This window comes from Diadema antillarum, unplaced genomic scaffold (assembly GCF_040938485.1).
Source record: "Diadema antillarum isolate AM-2024a unplaced genomic scaffold, OU_Dant_1.0 seq00001166_RagTag, whole genome shotgun sequence".
Lineage (NCBI taxonomy): Eukaryota > Metazoa > Echinodermata > Echinoidea > Diadematoida > Diadematidae > Diadema > Diadema antillarum.
In genome coordinates this window covers 144,598-161,132 of record NW_027271973.1, presented here as the reverse complement: position 1 = coordinate 161,132, position 16,535 = coordinate 144,598, and the positions used below count along the sequence as shown (strand labels likewise).

At 39.8% G+C, this 16,535-nt stretch overlaps 1 protein-coding gene across 1 annotated transcript; it reads left to right on the top strand.

The window, feature by feature from the left end:
* The first annotated feature begins 1,087 nt into the window (after nt 1-1,087).
* Nucleotides 1,088-10,028, top strand: LOC139744390 (meiosis-specific nuclear structural protein 1-like). Its single transcript, XM_071654832.1, has 8 exons — nt 1,088-1,405; nt 3,534-3,755; nt 4,462-4,692; nt 5,236-5,465; nt 5,975-6,191; nt 6,911-7,141; nt 7,856-8,116; nt 9,661-10,028. Exons 1-8 carry the CDS (start codon nt 1,403-1,405, stop codon nt 9,763-9,765), a joined length of 1,500 nt encoding a protein of 499 aa, XP_071510933.1. The 5' UTR covers nt 1,088-1,402; the 3' UTR covers nt 9,766-10,028.
* The last annotated feature ends 6,507 nt before the right edge of the window (nt 10,029-16,535 follow it).

Below are 16,535 nucleotides of genomic sequence, written 5' to 3'. Positions count from 1 at the left end.
CATAATTTCTTTGTTCATTTTGATGGAGGTGAAAATAAAGTTGAAAGTTGAAAGTTGAATCAGAAAAGGAAATGATCGATTCAAAACTATTGAAAGGGATGATATTTGTGAGTTTGTTAAGAATTGAAAACTTCATGTAATTTGCAAACTTATAGGGCAAAGATAAAGCGCCCTTTATTTTTTTTTTCATTCCTCTTTGTGTAAAATGTCGTGATACTGATAAAGTCTTACTTTATTTTGTTCCTTATCAAGGAATCAAAACGCAATACATCTTAAAAGGCAGATGTTTAACTGATGGGAAGATCAGTGGGGGAAGGAAAAAGAAAGGGGGAGATATACATGTAAGTATATATTGTGATATAGGTCTATGTATATCACTATGTCAAATATCTCCTCCCGCCCCAAAATAAACCGAAGAGGAAGAACATAATTTTAATAAAGAGTTATTTCGGTATCCTAAGATTGAGAAACAAGGAGAGAGAGAGAAAGAGGGGAAGAGAGAGAGAGAGAGGGGGGAGGGAGAAGGACAGGGAGAAAGAAGGGGAGAAGAACAGATGAATTTAGGTGCAGCTTCCCAAACCACTGAAATAGACTGAGGCAACTACATAGTATGCAATAAAATGATTGGAAAAAAACCCGCAATTATTATGATTGATCAAAGAGGTTTTCATGAAAAAGACAGCGGAATCAGGAGAAAAATATAAACAATATCGGATAACTACAACTTGTGATCATGCAGCCACGCAGACGCTATATGTGTATAATAGGGACGTTGTCTTGTCTCGAAGGTAGTCCTCAACAAATCTCGTTTACCGCGAGATTCATGCGTGCAAAATCACGTTGCTGCTGTCTTGACGACACATAACAAGATGCAGGGCTCCCGCACAGTTCAGCACAGTACGTGCATACCGTATGGCTTCCAATGTGTGCCGTGTACTGTGTGTATGACATTGTGATGAAACTTACGCAGCGAAATTGCATGAAATACATGGCATACCGGCAGCGCTACTGTAAATACAACTCTTGCAGACATGCTGGCTAGGTTGTCACCGGAAAAGAAGCAGACTTTTCTATCTGGTCTATAGTATTGTGGAGTCCTCGACATAAGCAGCTGGAACTTTCAATCGTGGGAAACCAGAAATTAAACTGCAATTTATCGGAAAACTTATCAGCAGAGAGAAATCTTCTGGAGGAGCTACCACCACTTCTCTGCAGGTGTTGCGGAAGCGCAGCCGTGTTACGTGGAACGTTCCTTGTGTGACTCTCATCAGCCCAGTCTCAAACTGACTGGCGGCCAGTTGATAGAAACAGCAGTGTGTATTAAATTCAAAGACAAAAGCTAAATTAGGAGGCTGTCTCGTCTTACTACATTCAGAATCGGATCGGAAGCAATTAGCAGAAAATGGTAAGAATATGGTCATCGCGTGTGAAATGTAACAAGCCTGCGACCTGCGTGCATCCAGCTGACGAGAATCATTAAAGGACAAGTTCACCTTCATAAAGATAAGGATTGAGAGAATGTAGCAATATTAGTAGAACACATCATTGAAAGTTTGAGGAAAATCAGACAATCTGTTCAAAAGTTATGAATTTTTGAAGTTTTTGTGCAGTACCCGCTGGATGAGAAGACTACTGCAGTGTATGAATAACTTAGATGTCACATGCGTACTGGTACAACAATATAAGGAAATTATAAAGAGAATTTCACAAAATTCCATCTTTTGAAAAAAGTACACATTCCCCTGACGTGTTACCGACAAATGTTATGGGTAATATTATTCCCCCTGCCTTTAGAAAGAGGCAAGTCAAGTGCTCTTTTATTATGCGAAAAAAGTGAAAATATGTTGAATTTTCTTTTACATTTTCTTTATACTGTTGTACGCATATGACTCACAAGCTGTAGTAGTCTCCTCATCCAGCGGTTCCAACACAAAAATTTTAAAAATTCATAACTTTTGCATCGATTGTCCAATTTTCCTCAAACTTTCACTGATGTGTTCTACTAATATTGTTGCATTTTCTCAATCCTTATGTTTATGAAGGTGAACTTGTCCTTTAACGTTAAATTGTAATTTTGCAGTGAAATGTTTATTTATGACGCCCCACTCAGCTCAGTCAAGTGCATATCAATTTGATGTTGGCATGGTAGAATGACTATATCTAGACTGTCTAGTCTAGTAGTAGAATGTTAGATGTTCTGTGTACTGGAGAGTATTTTCAAGTAGAACCCTATCCCATCATAAACTGTAACGTTAGACAGAAAGAAAGATCCGTCTGTCCGGAGGACGCTGTCCTCCGTAGACGGAGGGGATCCGCGAAGCCAGACGCAGTCTCCGCGGAACATTCCCCGACGGACAGATACAGACCGATTTTTCGGTCAAAGAAAACTGAAGAAGATAAGGATGATTATTACTTGGTTGAATAGAATCTAACGTCAATTACAGTATAGTCGCCACTTGTGTGTATTTCCTATGCACTTCCGGGTTGGCGAACTAACGATAGGCACTGAATTAGTTCGCTGCCAATAGTGCACCACATATCATTAGCGTGTGTGTTAATACACACATTTCAATGTAGGATGCATTGTGCACCATCGCGTTTGTAAAACTATTAATCTGCCACCTGAAATCCATTCTAAATCAAAAACATCCCCCCATTAAAAATGGTTTTGTCACCTGTTAGATATATGGTAAAATACATAAAATGAATTACATTTTTTTGTTTTTACAGAGGAAAAAGGTGATTTACGAATGCATTTTGAGAGTGATAAAAATCCGTCGCCCAAGCTAATCTCCGATCGCGGCGCGGGTTACTTGCGATGTGAATGTCTGGCTACTTTAAGGTAGTGGCGACTTAATAGTAATTGACGTTAGATCTAGACCGAGGTCTAGATATCAACATCGCCCACAACAATGTCGGTTATTTGAACTTCAAAGTCACAACTTATAAGACAGAAATGTCAAGTTAAGCTAAAGCCTCTTGCCAGTCGGTGCCAGAACTTCTGGCAGGAGCACTCGTCATTGATAATATCAAAAGCCTTCTTTTGAACTGGACAAGAAACCACCCATCAATAAGTGGGCTGATGATAGATGAGGATAGACCTGGAAGCTTGACTGTTGCTACACAACAATCTTCCAGTATCTTCGGTAAAGGTAAAGGAAAAGAAATTGATTGAAAGCCCCACCTACTACACTCATGCAAACTCTTCTTTCTATTCAAATCTTGGTAGGGCTAGATATCTATGCAGTCTATCACAAAGGTAAGTCCCTCCTCAGTTTACCAGAATCTATGTAGTATGTTCTAAGAGATTCTATCTAACTAAGTGTTAGAGCTCTATACGACTCTTGCTTCTTATTGTTTACCCGTTCGATACGGGAACCTGGTGGCCTGTGTACTAAGTCTATGGGGGTTTCAGAATTCAGTATCGAACAGGTTAAAAGATTCTAGGGTCTACTACTAGTAACTAGCAGATACATACGGGTAACTACTAGCACTATACTAGTGTCTCCATCTAACTCTGCTTTGTCCTGCAGACAACTGTACGAAGACAGAACTTGACGCATGCCAGCCAGGAGCGCATGATGGTGCAGGCACGGCACAAGGAGGATGTTCGGGAAGACCACCTCAAGCGGCTGTCCAAGGAGAAGGTTCTGGAGGCTAACATGGCCAGTGAGGAGCGGGTGGAGAACAAGCGCTTCATTCGCCGCCTCCAACAAGAGGAGCAGGAGAGGGTCATGGCTGAGTCCATCACCAAGGTACAGAGACAGGCTTGAAATGATTATAAGCAAAAGTTCACCAGCCTCACTGAACACAACTCAGGAGTGATACAGACTGCTGGTAGTTCCTGCAAACTGGGCAGAGTTACAGCTTCACAGTTTTTTGCAGCTAAATTTCCATAAATTGCACTGTATGTGATGCTTTGCCAGACACTTGGCAGTGAAGAAGGGTATATGATAGTTAATACATCAAATTAATCAGAGGGCAATTGAGTCACTGCAGATATGAACTTGCCAAGTGGACATACATTCAAGTGTGGTTACAAGTTTGCTTGTTTAGAATAAATTTCATCAAATAAATTTGTTTAATTTCATAGAAGGACTGGTTTGCTTTTAAAAGTAACAATGTGGATATAAGCAGTCTGATAAAAAGAGTAATGTTTTCTTTAAGGCAATTAGTTGTAGTAAAAGACTCACGGAGATGGAGATATAATGTATTTTACTATTATATGTGTAGAGATGTCAAAATTCAATCATGTACAGATGAACAATTTCAAAAATTGATTGTGTTGGATATTTGTGTATTCATTTAGAAATACATTTCTTTTTGTTTGTTTTTACCAGTGATCGTTGAAAGTGATACATGTCTTGTACGTAGGAAGTGCCTTGTTAAGTATGACGAAAACAGTACCAAAACCCTGCTTCAAGTTGCTTTACTATATTAAATTGCTGTTGAATTACCCAGGCTCAGCAAGAGAGAATCCAGAAGGAGCAGCAGATGGAGCAGGAGGAGCGCATGGCCAATCAACTGCAGCAGCTCAAGCTGGCCACGCTGAGGGACGAAAAAGTCAGACAGCAGATCCGCGAGAACAGCTTGGAGCTGCGCGAGCTGGAGGCCCAACTGCGTGCGGCCTACATGAGCAGGGAGCGGGCGGCACAGATTGCAGAGAAGGAGGCCAGCAAGTACGAGAAAACGGTGAGCAGAGCTTTGACTTTCCATAATCCTCTTTCACCATTATGTGGTCATTTCCTCCTTCCTTTCCGCTCTTGTCTTTATTCACTTTCATACAGCCTGTCTTAAAGGTTGCTTGTCGTATATTATACTGATTCCGTTTTATTACCCACAGTGCATCTGATTCCTTCATTTTTTATTGATGCACTTTATGCCATGTGCAGTTTGCATATCATACTGTTATAAAGTGATAAAATGTTATACCTCACTATACTGGACTTTAAATTTGTCTTCCTATGACAATTATGTTATTATGAGGCCTTAGATTTTTTGTTTTGTCACCTCAGTACATGCTTCATGAATAGGTATAAAGAGAGGTATACTTAGAAATAGCAGAGGGAGTTCTTGATTTGAATTGTTAGAATCTTCATGAGGTAATTTTTGTAACTTTTAATCAATCGGGACATTTATGGAGAAGGTTCTTGTGCCCTACTACGGAAGGTCCCACGACAGAGATTAATGTGATTACCAGTGGTTACCTGTGGTTTATCGTACTTGCTTCATCAGGCCCGTGATGCAGAGATTGCACGCCGCATGAAGGACGAGTCGGCCAGGGCCGAGATGGAGGAGCAGCGCAAGCTGAAGGAGCGCTACCAGGAGAGTGTGCGATACCAACAGGAGCTTGAGAAGCAGCTGGAAGAACAGGAGAGGCGCAAGCTGGAGGACTACGAAGAGTTCCTCAAGGAGAAGCTCATGATCGACGAGATTGTGCGCAAGATCCACGAGGAAGATGAGAGGTGAGGAGTATGAAAGATCTTTTCTCTCAGAATGATTCAGTTTTTTTTGTCTTTTTTTCGGAGATAGAATAGTGATTTGATTTGCATTTTTATTTTTATGTAGGGCTTGTGAAATTATGGTGACTCTGGCTGTTGATCTGTGAAAGATATAGATATGACACCCTCCAGAGTTACATGTATGTCTGTGTTCACTTATATAAAGCTTCCATTAAAAGCAATAATATTCATTTTGAATTGTGTAGTTTTATGAAAAGGGGTCATGCACATACCGTACATGCAATTATTATTATTTTTCAAGTGGAATTATACTACATATGCAAGATCCGAACCCTCTTTGATATGCCTGAATGCAGTTTCTATTGTAATTGTATTTGTGATTCCGTTACTATTTAGATGAAAACTTAACAAAGACTTACCTTTAACAGCAAAAGTTAATCATCCCAGAGTTACCTGCCTTTTATGTTGTGTTACATAATGAAGATTGATGTACATTCGTTCCCATACGACAGAGAGAGGGAGATTTACCTGGAGAAGCAGCAGGCCACCAAGCGCTACATCAAGGAGGACTCCCAAGCCCGCCAGAAGTGGAAGGACTTGGAGCGACAGAAGATGGAGGAAGAGAACATGAGAATTCTGCAGTTTGCCAGCATGCAGCAGCAGCGGGAGGAGGAGCGCATGGAAAACAGACGAGTGCAAGAGGAAGCCAAGGCCAAAGTCCAGGAGAATGTAAGTGATAGTTGCTCATTTCTTCTTTATTTCGGACAGGGTTTTACTCCTGACTTCAACTACCCAGCTTGTTTTAGTCTTTGAAATGTATGACGTAAATTTCTACATGTTTCTTCTTTCCTTTGACATGGTTCAACTCCTGACTAAACTAACCAGTGTAGTTGAACTTTATTGGTAGAATTACTTATAAATACGTAGAATTGTGTCAAGCAAAAGTAATGTTCAGTTTTGGTAATTTAAATCTATGTAATCTATATCTGAGCAAAGTGAATGCAAATACTGTATTATTGTAGAAGTAGTTGTACAGTTCACTCCAACATTTCAGCTTGAAAAGCTTGCAGCTGTAATTGCTTGTTTACAATATACTGCTTGTGAACATACAGTATACTGTATAACCTCTTATTTTTGCGTACAGATATTTTCACAAAATGAGGAGTTCTGGACATTTTCGCGAGATGTTGTTTTCCCAGATTGACACTGAGCCTGTGGTTACCCCAGCTAATAGCGGCATTTTTATGTGTTTTTGCAAAATTAATGAAAATTATAACCTTTTACTTCGTATTAGTGGAAAAATGAGCAAAGAAAATGGGATTCCATCGGGATATAACCTCGTGAAAAAATAGCAGCTTATACAGTTATTGATGTGATTTATGCAATACTGCCTTGTGTTATGGTAAGCAGTAATGTTGAGTGTCATTGCAATCTTGTTCACTGTGCAGCTGAGCGAGGAGATTGCCAGGAAGCGTGCCATGGAGGAGGAGATGGAGCGTGTCAGGCAGGAGCTCTACCTGGAGGAGCAGGAGGAGACCCAGCGCCAGCGGGAGATGGCCGAGATCGAGCGCCAGATCCGCCAGCGCCTGGAGCTCCAGAAGACCTACTCGGAGCAGCTCAGGCTGAAGGAGATGAGGAGGCAGGCCGAACTGGCAGAGGAGGAGGAGTTCAAGAGACAGGTGGGTGTGGCCATCTTCTGTCAGTCGTCATGGCTTATTTTGATAAGCCCCTTCCCCCCCCCCCCCCCATTTAAGATTAATGTAATTTGTCGATACTATGATTCTACTTGACTTCACACGGAATTATATAGTATGGTTTTTTCCTGAGTAGGCAACCTAATACAAGCAGAAGATGCTTTCTAGGCTGCCTGGCTCTCATTGTAAACGGCACTATTATATGTTTTTGTGTTTCATTTTGCCGAAGAAATGGCCTAAATTGGCCGCAATTAATCAATCAGTTTATGAGGATTGTATTTTGAAGTTATCTAATATGCATAGTCATGTTTTAATGTGGTAAGATGTTCATCTGTGGGACTGTATGCACTTGTACAGAGTTGCATCAAACTGAAATGGGATATTCAAGCAATGGACATGTGAGTGATGTAATCTGAGCCCCCTACGGATGATAAATTTTGAATCATGTGGGTGATTTATACTGAGTTGGTTAACCAATGTACCATGTGCCAATGTGTCATAGGAAGATATGGGAATATATTTCCTCTGTTTGATAGATATGGTCATGAAGAATGAGATGACATATGGGAAGAAATCAGGACTCACTTCCAATCCTCTAGAAGTGGCTAGGTTCCCAAAGGGCTGTGTCTTCAGTGTGCCACTCCGCCTGTGTTTACGGCTTGTCACTAATCTCTCTCTCTGTATCTTTTTTTCTACCAGATGCTGGCCAAATTCGAAGAGGATGACCGCATCGAGCAGATGAATGCCCAGCGCCGTCGCATGAAGCAGCTGGAGCACAAGCGCAAAGTGGAGGAGCTCCTCCAGGCCCGCCGGGCCCAGTTTGCAGCGGACAAGGAGCGTGAGAGGGCGGAGCGGGAGGAGGCGGAGAACCTGGAGCGCCTCCGCATGCAGATCATCGAGGAGGAGAGGCAGAGGCTGCTGAAGGAACACGCCTCCAAGCTCCTGGGATACCTACCCAAGGTGAGCAGCAACATTTTGGGCTTTGGGGTCACCGTTCGCTTAAAGGAGACCTCCAGATGATTTTTCAGACTTTTACATTTTGAACAACTATGAATTAGTTACACTGAGTACAGAGTTTCAGAATTCTTAGTGATTAGGATGAGGAATAAGAAAGAATGTTTTCAAAATTTATAACAAATTGCAATGAACAAGGACGATGACTTGGCAACCTCACCATAAGAATGCATGAATTGGGGCTCAAGGAAGTAGAACAAAAGACGAAGGCATGCACAGATTCTACACAGGTGAAATTGTTAAGCAAGTGGTATTGTAATTGAATTACACTGCTGCATTTCTGAATATGTGAGGTTCCTATGTCATCAACACTGTTCTCTGCTCAAGGACCACAATAAATTCCACATATCTATACATAGAACTGTCCATGTATGTACTCCATGATGTGAAATTTTGGAAATCGTCTGGAATGCCTCTTTAACCCCTTGTGCCATAGAGTTTATGAACTGGTGTTTATCATATCAAAAGCATGCATGAAGTGTCGACTTTGAGAATGTCTTATTCTTAGTGCCACTAAAAAGTGTGGCTCTTTGTTTGAGGATGTGCAGGGAATGGGTTGTCCCTGCACATTACAACTAAAGAAGGAGGCAGTCACGACACAGGGCTAAATGGTTTGCGTTATTACGAAGAGATGAAAATTCGGTTGAGAAACCTGTATTTATTTTTTGCATTATCTATTGAACAATATCAAACTATAGATTTACTTTAACATGGACTTTATTGGTCCTATGCTGATCTCCAATATTTTGAAGAGGCTATTGTTTGATATACAAGCTGTCAATATTATCTTGTCATCAGTTCCTAAATGGGCTTAATGTAAGGAGATTTAATGTATGTGGCCTCTAACTCTTATTCTCATGAATAGTTGCATGGAAAGTTCATAGGTGTCATGATGTATACAGAAGTTGATGTGAGATGGGTATTGAAGCTTTCTGAAAGAGACAATTATTGGGACAAATTGCATAACGTGCAAAAAAGTGAGGAAAAGTTTGTTGTCAGCTTCAGAGTAGTTTCCATGTTTGGAGAGAACCATGTGTATTTCTGTTGAATGTGAGACAAATAACTGACAGCTGTACATAGGAAAGGAGTCTTGCTCTGTTAAGTATTGCATCTATTTTGGTTGTTTTGTCTTTTGCTTTATCAATCCCTCAAAAAGCTGTGGTAAATTTGTGTATTGTATCATATCCCCAGCAGTTATCATAGAGCTATTCTTCTGGGTTTGTTTATTTGTTTGTGATTGTGTATTTTGTCTGTGTCTCCATAAATTAGCATAATTTCTTTTGCAGAATGTGCTTAGGTTACATTTTGCCCAAACTGTGGTCACCACCTAGTCTTTAGGATTGCTTAGTAAAGCATTGCTTGTCCTGTTTCTTTGGTGTTGTTGTTGTTTTGGTTGTTGTTGTTGTTGTCGTTGTCATTGTTGTTATTTGAATAAGATACCATTTAATCCTTGTCATCTCTTACATCTATTTCTTTGCTCCCACTCGTAGGGTGTGATCAGAGACGAACATGACCTTGAGCTCTTCGATGACGACTTCAAGAGGAGATACAGCGCCAGGCAACGAGATGTGTTTGCCGATGATGGCTGGGAATAGGGATCACTGCTTTGTTTACATCGGGAGAAAACATCCCACTTCTAAAAGCACTAGATATTTTCTGCAGCAGCAGGAATGAGACTCTTGAAGGCCCAACTCAACCAGCTTCTTGATGACATGGACTGAAGAAAAATCTATCGCAAGGGTCAGATGTTTGGACACTGGAATCATCAGAGTGAAATGCAAACTTTATGGGACTTTTTGCTGTGAGTTGTTTCTCCTGAATCTTGAGAAACATTTTGTTGACAGCAGTCATTCATAAATCATTCCTCGGAGAAGTCATACAAGATTTCTTTCAGTGCAAATGTTTTGTATTGCTGTCTTATAAAAATTACTCTTGACTTGATTGCACTCTTAAGAATATGTGAAGATATTGACAAGAAAAATAAAAAGCACAGTGAAAAAAAAAAAATGTGACTAATGTTTGATGTAGCTGAGAAATCACCTTGAGAAATACCATTAGACTATAATTTTTCATTGACCTAGGCGATTTTTTGACTTGTGTGATTTTGACAATACAAAGAAAACTTAGGTGAAAATTTTAATTCCTGCCAGGCATTCTTTGGATTACAAAATGATTAAAACAACAAGAAGCAGTCTCCATCCAGTAGATAGTACAATTAATTTGCAAGTCTTGCATGTTCTCCAAATGATACAGACACCCAGAACTTTGTACATGTACAATGTCCACGGTTCCATGACAACGTGCTCCTGCGACAATAGCTCTCATGAAATACAGTATCTGCACGCTAAGCCAAACGTAAATTCTACCCACGAACATAACCCCAATCCTAATCCTCACATCAGACTAAACCTAAAACCCTATCATAACCCTTACCCTAAGTCCTTGGAGAAAAAGAGACCGGAGCATTTCTCGCAGGGGCAACCTCTTGGGTGTAAATCCACGCTGATGTCAAAGTAGCTTAACGCCCTCTACGTTGATTGTTGTCTCATGTTTGCTGCGACATGCAGTACATACACATTGTACTACTGTACCAAGGAGGTGCTCGCCCAGGACCTCATTGGTATTACTATTGTAGTACATGTACATGTAGTCTGTTTTTTTTTTCAAAGTTTCCATATCCCATCATGACTAGTGATTTCTCCGCCAAGTACAATCTTTCTATATTAGTTTCAATGCATTTGTTGATTGATCTTTTTTTGTGTGTGTCGATGCCTTGTTTTAAGATATTGAACTGTTAGATCGTTTTCTTTGTAACTCTCAGTTTCTTACATCACTATAGATTCATTAAAAAAAAATACTGTAGTTATGAGATTGTTCATCGAAGAGCACTGAGGTGGGCCTGACAAAAACAAACATAGTTTCATCCATCCTGTTTATAGTTCGTCATGATAAAGATATCAAAAACTTGAGGCATTCCAAATTTGGGGAAAATCATTATGACGTATCTGGATTGGAAAAGAAATGTTTTGTGATAGGATGTACACATAGGCCTACAACTTCGCCTCAACCTCTTTAACCATTTTAATTACTATTCATACAAGAATTTTGAGTGCCAAGTACATCTCTAGACCTCAGAAGTATTTTAGAGATCATTTTCAAGTTTTCTACCCCCCCCCCCCCGGCTTTCCCCCCCCCCCCCCATATACACACACGCACGTGCCACACCCACGCGGGCACTAATTTTGTTTATGTATTTATATGTTTCTGTAGAACGACATGCATTCTCTCTTTCTCTCTTGTATGGAGTAATGAGCGTATTTTGGCTGTTGATATTTTTTCTTTTGGGAGGTGGGATGGGGTGGTGTTGCGGGTTGGAGGTGGGGCACTGCCAAATCTTTTTGGATGACGTCAATGGCGCGTCGATGCCTCTTTTTTAATAACATAAGTCTTGTATCTCATAGTTCTCCATGGGAAGTTCTCCAGACACACATGTACCTCAGTACATCGCATGTTCCCTGTATAATAATTACAATCTTTTTTTTCCAACGACAGTTTTGTGTAATCCAGTCATCTGATGTCACCCCACTCTTAAAGGCTAACACATTGCATGCTTGCGACTGAACAATTTGCAAATATACGGCTAGTTATTACAGTTCAGATTTATGATCGGCAAAACCCATAGAAATTGCAGTCCTTTAAATGTTACTGCTGTTTAAATTCAAAGGCAGATCTCATTTAAGTTTTCATTCTGCCTTTCAGTCACAACGCAGAGGACACAAACCGCACGAGGTTACTAAAAAACAGCCAGTAATAACTACACACAAAATCAATATTATGCGGAAAGATCATGTTTGACATAATCTTTATCATACCCTTCGATAGAATGTGAAACAACAATATACTGATTGAAGGATCATTGTTGGTCGAGAAGATTTCAGTGGTGCCATGATGTCATCAAGGTAAAAGCGTGTTTCCCCCTAAAATAATGAGTGCTATATAAAGTAACAATTGTCTATATTGTACGGGTGATGTTTGTTATATACCGAAGGTTCGTTAATCCAAAATGAAATAAAAGAACGTCCTATAAAACAAACCTAAGTAATAATGAAGTTTTTTCTTTTCTTTTCTTTCTTTTTAAAAATACCATTCGGATCGACGAAACTCCAGATGTTAACCTTCGGAATAACGAACCTAATTCGGAATAGCGAACTGTAACTGTGGTATCATTACGTCACAATTATTGTTAACTTGATGTCATACCCTATATAACTGAATCAAGTGTTTCAACGTGCACACTCTTCATTTCACTGAATTGGACCATGCATTTACGATTATTGTTTCCGCGGCCGAAATGATTACAATAAATCATGTAAGAAAACAACCACACACGTTGATAGTTTTCCTAGATATACCACAAGCTATATATTGTTGCATGATGTATATAACACTCGTAGACAAGTATGATTGTGATAGTATACACTGACACCCTTTATAGCTCCAACAGCTATGGAAACCTCTGTGTTATAGCATGGAGCTACTGTTAGTAGCTCCATGGTTATAGTAAAATCATTTTTTTTTTCTGTCCGAAGTAAAGCGCGTGCACATAAGGACAAAACGAAAACGAAACAACAAGAAACAATGTATAGGTTTTGTATGAATAAAAAAATGTCAAAGTCTGTTGAATTTCCGGCACCAGAGAATATGAATGCTTGGTCCCGTGTATGACAACAGAAATATTATTGCCCTGAAACCCTACCAAAACAGATAAAACCTTCAAAAATAAAAAAGGAAACACATGCATATAAAATATCCATATATCACTGCATGAATCTATTTATATCGAATTACACATCACTGACAGCATCATATTTATTACCATCACTGAGAATATAATGCAATGAAGATATTATTGGCTGTAATAAGACACTTAAAAAGTATAGTTTCTTAGAGCATCTTCGTTAACATTCCCCACAGACTGCCAGACCCCCCCCCCCACCACAAAACCACACGCTCTAATGAGGTCTAAGAGAGCAAAACAATTTTAGTTTCAACATGTAATATTGCATCGTGATCTCTTTTTACAAAAGTAAAGTAACTTTTTGTACACTGAGATATTATGGGATAATTTGATTCAGTTCTACCTTGAAAGCACCAATATCCACAGGAAGAATATTAAACAAAATCGCCAATGTAAAAAGACTGAGCTCTCTTTTCTAACGGAACATGTCTGTCTGTCACTATAGACTTTTCATTCCTCTATCGCACAAAGATTGATATTCAAGTAAGATTATTCATCTGTAACTTTCTTATCCGTTTATATCGGGAGATACACCGCTCCATTACTCCAGTCAGTTATAGGCATATTCATCAATCTCAATGGATTCTTCAACTTGCCTCTTAAGGCCTATGTCCACTGTTAATCTACACCATGATAGCATAATCGGTCCAAGGCAAATATAGACCATATCATATCTGTCTATCCCCTATAGATTTACCTGAGTTATATTCTATTTCCCAGTGTATTTTAAAAAAGAAATCAATATTCACGTAAACATTTAAAAAAATCAAACTTTGTGAATAAATTGTACACAAGGCCGTATGCGTATGGCGGAAATTATTGTGAAGCGACTGTTACATGGACATTGTTCACGAGAAAATATGAAAACAGGAACTATATTATTCACTTTAAAGGGGCTGGCTGTGCAGTACTGGTTGAGGTGGGAATTCATGTTTTTTACATTTCTAAGTGAGATAATGAGAAACCTCTTATGAAATATGAAAGAGCATGTAATCTTAAGAAGGATTCGACGTTTATTTGATGAAAATTGGTTTTCAAATGGCTGAGATATCCCCCCAAAAAAGTGATAATGATAAAAGACTACATAGGCCACGCCTTTTGTAGCTGCCCATGCGATAAATTACCAGTTGACAAACGGGACGTAGTTGGAATCGGTCAGATATTTATTCTCAACGGTCGTACCCGTGAAACTGTAAAGAAAATTGTATAAGTAAAATATACAATAAGATCTAATTCAGTTTCACAAATTACAATAAAATTGCTTTGTCATTCATATATGTCTAATGAATGTTTCACACTAAAATTATGCATTTATACAATAATCACTAAAATTATATACATCTATAGATCACAGTGCTTTCAATCTCACATTTGCTAAAGAGTAACATCAATACTAATTCGATCACTCTTCACAATATATTCATTGTTAAATCTTAACCTCTATGTACAAACATATAAAATACTATAATCATAAGAATCACATATAAATTGTGTTATAAGACTTAATACAATCATATTTAAATTGCTTACCTCTTTGGTGAACATTATATCACATAATATAAGCAGCTTGTTTATGGTTCGTTGACTTTTATTCCTTTTCCTTTAAAGATTTCGTTGCTGAATGTACCTTCGATGTTTTTTTTGTAGTAGCTATACAGACGTGAAACTGATCTGAGCGTATAAAATCATTCTACTATTTGGTTACCATTACAAGATCAAAGGGAAGCGCCTGCGCGCATACAATAATCAAAGCATACCGCCTAGCGTATTCTAGGGCAATACGCGCATCTAACAATACCGCCAGGGAGAGTAACTGTTGCCATGGCAGCAACCTGGGGACTGCTGCCACACTCCCACCCAAAATCATCTATGATTTTATTTCACATTAATCACTTTATTATACATTTAATTTTGTGTAAACAAAGGTTTGATACCAAACCAATAGCGAAGTATATCACAATAATAATCAATATGCCACAGCAAAGTACTGTGAAAACCTTCAAAAAATATAACATAGTCAGTAACTATTCTGAGCTTTTGATGAGAACGATCAGTTTGTGAACAGGTCGTTCGATTACACTTCTTTTGTGGAGTGGTTTGCCTTGCTCGTCTAGATCTGGAGTTGCCATGAGGAGAGTCGCTCTTCGAACCAAACCATCATCACTGGAGATGGTCTCAATGACCTTGGCAATTCTCCAGTCCGTTCTGCAGAGACTCTCGTTTTGCAAGATGACAATGTCGTTTGCTTCAATGTTTGGCTGTGGCTGTGACGAAGTCTTTCTTGCTTGTAGGGTGTGAAGATACTCTTTCTTCCAGCGTGCCCAAAAGAGGTTGACTAAGTGTTGGACACGCCTCCACCTCTTTCGGAGATAGAGATCTTCTTTCACGAATTGTCCTGGAGGGGGTAATACGAGACCTGATTTCATTGTCAGGACATGATTGGGAGTCAATGGGAGTGGGCCGTCTGGACACTCCAGATCTTCGACGGTCAGAGGTCTACTGTTGATGATTGCCATCGCTTCATACAGGAACGTTCGCAGAGAAGAAGTTGAGAGTAGAGTGCCCGACGGATCAAGTATACCATTCAGGACGTTCCTGACATTCCTGATTTGCCGCTCCCAGACTCCTCCCATATGGCTCGAAGCCGGCGGGTTCATCCTGAACTCACAGTTGATCTTCAGTAACTGGGTAGCTATTTGATTTTCATCCAGTTCAGAAAGGCCCTTTTTTAGTTCGTGCTTTGCACCCATGAAATTTGATCCTTGGTCACAACGAATGAGGCGAACGTTTCCTCGGATTGCAATGAAACATCTCAAACTATTGAGGAATGCGTCAGTAGACATGTCATCTAGCACTTCTATGTGTACAGCCCTCATTGACATGCAGGTAAGAATGAGTCCATATCGCTTCAACTCCTTTCTCCCTTCCTTGATGGTGAAGGGACCAAAACAGTCGAGTCCACAGTATGTGAAAGGAGGTGAAGGTTCTACTCTGTCTTGTGGTAGATTGGCTTTCATCTGTCCTCTTGGCTTGCCTCGGAATCTGATGCAGTGAACACACTTGCTGATAAGAGAAGAGACAATGCGTCTGCAACCAGTGATCCAATAACCACCAGAGCGAATAGCATTGATGGTTAGATTCCTTCCTTGATGTGCCGTTCTTCGATGGTAGTGTAAGGCGACAAGTTTAGAGAGGTGGCTATCCTTTGGTAGGATGACAGGATGTTTTTCACCATACATCATTTCTGCCTTCTTCAACCGACCTCCCACCCGTAGCAGATCGTGGTCATCTAGGAACGGGTCAAGCTGTCTCAGTGAGTTGGACTTCGAAGTGGCTAGGGAATCTGATTTGTCGAGTTGCTTTCTTTCTTCACGAAAGGCTTCCTTCTGGATTGCGCAGATGAGATTCCTCTCTGCTACTTGTTTGGCTTCTACTTCGTCAATGCTCAGACCCCTTTTCCTGTAAGAGCACTTTACTATTACTGCCACTGCTTTCAGTGCATTTTCAAGGCTGGAGAACCGAGTCAGCCTTTCTTCGAAGGACGTGAAAGTCTTTGCTTGTGTTGCG